Source organism: Cucurbita moschata, unplaced genomic scaffold, assembly GCF_002738365.1.
Source record: "Cucurbita moschata cultivar Rifu unplaced genomic scaffold, Cmos_1.0 Cmo_Scf00014, whole genome shotgun sequence".
NCBI classification, from domain to species: Eukaryota; Viridiplantae; Streptophyta; class Magnoliopsida; order Cucurbitales; family Cucurbitaceae; genus Cucurbita; species Cucurbita moschata.
The window spans coordinates 3,583,979-3,586,202 of NW_019268530.1; the positions used below are offsets into that span (position 1 = coordinate 3,583,979).

General features: G+C 40.7%; 1 protein-coding gene across 1 annotated transcript; it reads right to left on the reverse strand.

Annotated features, from left to right (window-relative positions):
- LOC111452212 (omega-3 fatty acid desaturase, endoplasmic reticulum-like) lies at positions 1-2,224 on the reverse strand. Its single transcript, XM_023092811.1, has 8 exons — positions 1,839-2,224; positions 1,662-1,751; positions 1,454-1,520; positions 1,211-1,303; positions 947-1,132; positions 612-692; positions 392-529; positions 1-210 (listed from the first exon to the last, which is right to left on the reverse strand). The coding sequence occupies exons 1-8, from the start codon at positions 2,144-2,146 to the stop codon at positions 37-39; spliced, it is 1,137 nt and encodes a 378-aa protein (XP_022948579.1). The 5' UTR covers positions 2,147-2,224; the 3' UTR covers positions 1-36.

Consider the following 2,224-nt stretch of genomic DNA (forward strand, 5'->3'; position numbering starts at 1 on the left):
AAAAAAAAAAAAAAAAAAAAAAAAAAAGAAATTTGTTCAGTAACTGTAAAGATAAGGATCTGTCTGGTAAAACACAACGTTGCCCTCATCACTCACGTAGTGGTCTTGTCTAAAGCTGTTCACCAAATTCTTCACCAAATGCAACGGAATTGGCCCTGATTTCTTTGGCTCTCTATAGTACTTCCCAAGCACTCCCTTAGCTGCCTTTGTCTATAACAACACGGACACGTTCACGTCAACATCATTTACAAATCATGCCATTTCGAGCATCGAGTGAATGTCGTCAATTTAAGTTGCATCGGGTTCAATATTTATTGTGCCGATGTAGACATATGGTGATCTCAAACGAAATGTTAAACATAGCTAAACGGTTAAGATGATAAAGACGTACCGCTTCAACAAGGTGATAATGAGGAATCTGAGGGAACAAATGGTGGATAACATGAGTTCCAATATCATGATGGATGTTGTTGATCAATCCGTAATCTCGATCAACGGTTGTCAATCCGCCACGTAAATAAGTCCATTCCTGTCCGTTGATAATTAAACTAAATAAAATTTCAATTCTAGAGGAAAATAAGGAAATAAAAAAGACACCTTTTTTTACTTGCCTCTCCTCTGTACCATGGCAGCTTCTGTTCATAGCCATGGTGGTGAAGGTACGTCACGACGTCTAGCCATATCACGAAAACCTTCAAAAAGGAATAAAAATAATGATACCCAATTGAAATTCAGATCCAAAAACAAAAACCCATAAAGGAAAAATTAAAAAGTTTTGAACTTTTTTTGTTATTTAATGGATTTAATGAGTTGTTCCATGTGAGAGAAACGACAGAAATGGAATTTTTTTAATGTGAAAAAACAGAGAAAATGGACCAACGATTTCAATGGAGGCGTGTTCCTTAATTTCTGCTAAAAAAGATGAAAGAAAATGAGAGGTAATTACCCAGTAAGGGACGCCATAGAGTTTGAAGATTTGGGTTGGACCAAAAACGAAGGACAAATAGACGAGAAGAACAGCCATTATTGTCCAACATGAGGTTGAAATCACTATGTCTTTTCGTTCATTTGGAGCGAATATATCGCTGTATGGATTGAAATGAGATCCCTCTTTTCCTGGGCTTCTCCACATCTGAGAAACAAAAATTATGAACATTCGATCCAGTTTTGAAGATCAAATCGAATGGAAAAATGGATATGAGAGCATTACCAGGTAAAATGGGTATGCGAAAATGGGGAAAGGTAAACTGAATCTGAGGATTCGTGTTCTTCTCTCCAGTTGCTTGTATGTCTTCTTCGTTAACTGAGAAAAAAACAGAGGAAAAAACGCCATTGAAATGGGTGAAAAAGATTCAGAAAAAACAGAGGACAAAACGCCATTGAAATGGGTGGAAAAGCTTGCGAAAGAAAGAACAGGGGAAAACAGAGGATTCGACAAATCCGAGGAACGTACTGGAACCCAGGATTCGTCTTTCTCGACATTTCCATGGTTTTGATGGTGGGTTCTATGGCTTATTCTCCTGTGGAAAGAAATCGAATCGATTTAGTTTCAAATACCCACAAAAAACACAAAAAAACAGAGAAAAACAGAGACTGTCTGGTTTGAATGTCGGAAAAACAGAGCAAGAACGATCTGGGGATTTTGAGAGGAAAAAAAGTACCATCCATGATAAGGAACCAAAATGGCGGAATGAAGAATAAGACCCATGAAGCTATTAAGCGCAGTACTGTTGGAGAAGCTCCCATGGCCGCTATGGAACAAAAAAACCAGAGACATCAGAAACAGAGAAAATAACCCAAAAATAAAACAGTAGAAGAAGACAAGATCGAAGAGAAACCAGTCATGGCCGAGGACAAAAATGGCCCAAAACATGGTGCCCTGAGCGATCCAGTAAATCGGCCAGACGAGCCAGGAATCAAAGTAGGCGGCGGCGGCAACCAATGCAGAGATAATGACGAAATCCCGAAGAACATAAAGGAGAGAACGCCAAGGGTTCTTAACCCAGCAATGAGGAGGAATGGCAGCACGGATCTCGGAAATACGAAAAGGGGGAGGAGCAGAAGGGTCAAAAGGGTGTGGCGCCGCCGTGCCGTTGGCGTGAACGGTGTCGTTGCCGGGTCGGGAGGCCGGCAAGGGAATGGCCATAATGGGGTCGCCGGAGAAAAACAGGGGTTGTTAGGGAAAGGAGAGGAGAGGAGAGAAGGGCAAATGAAGATTGAAGCA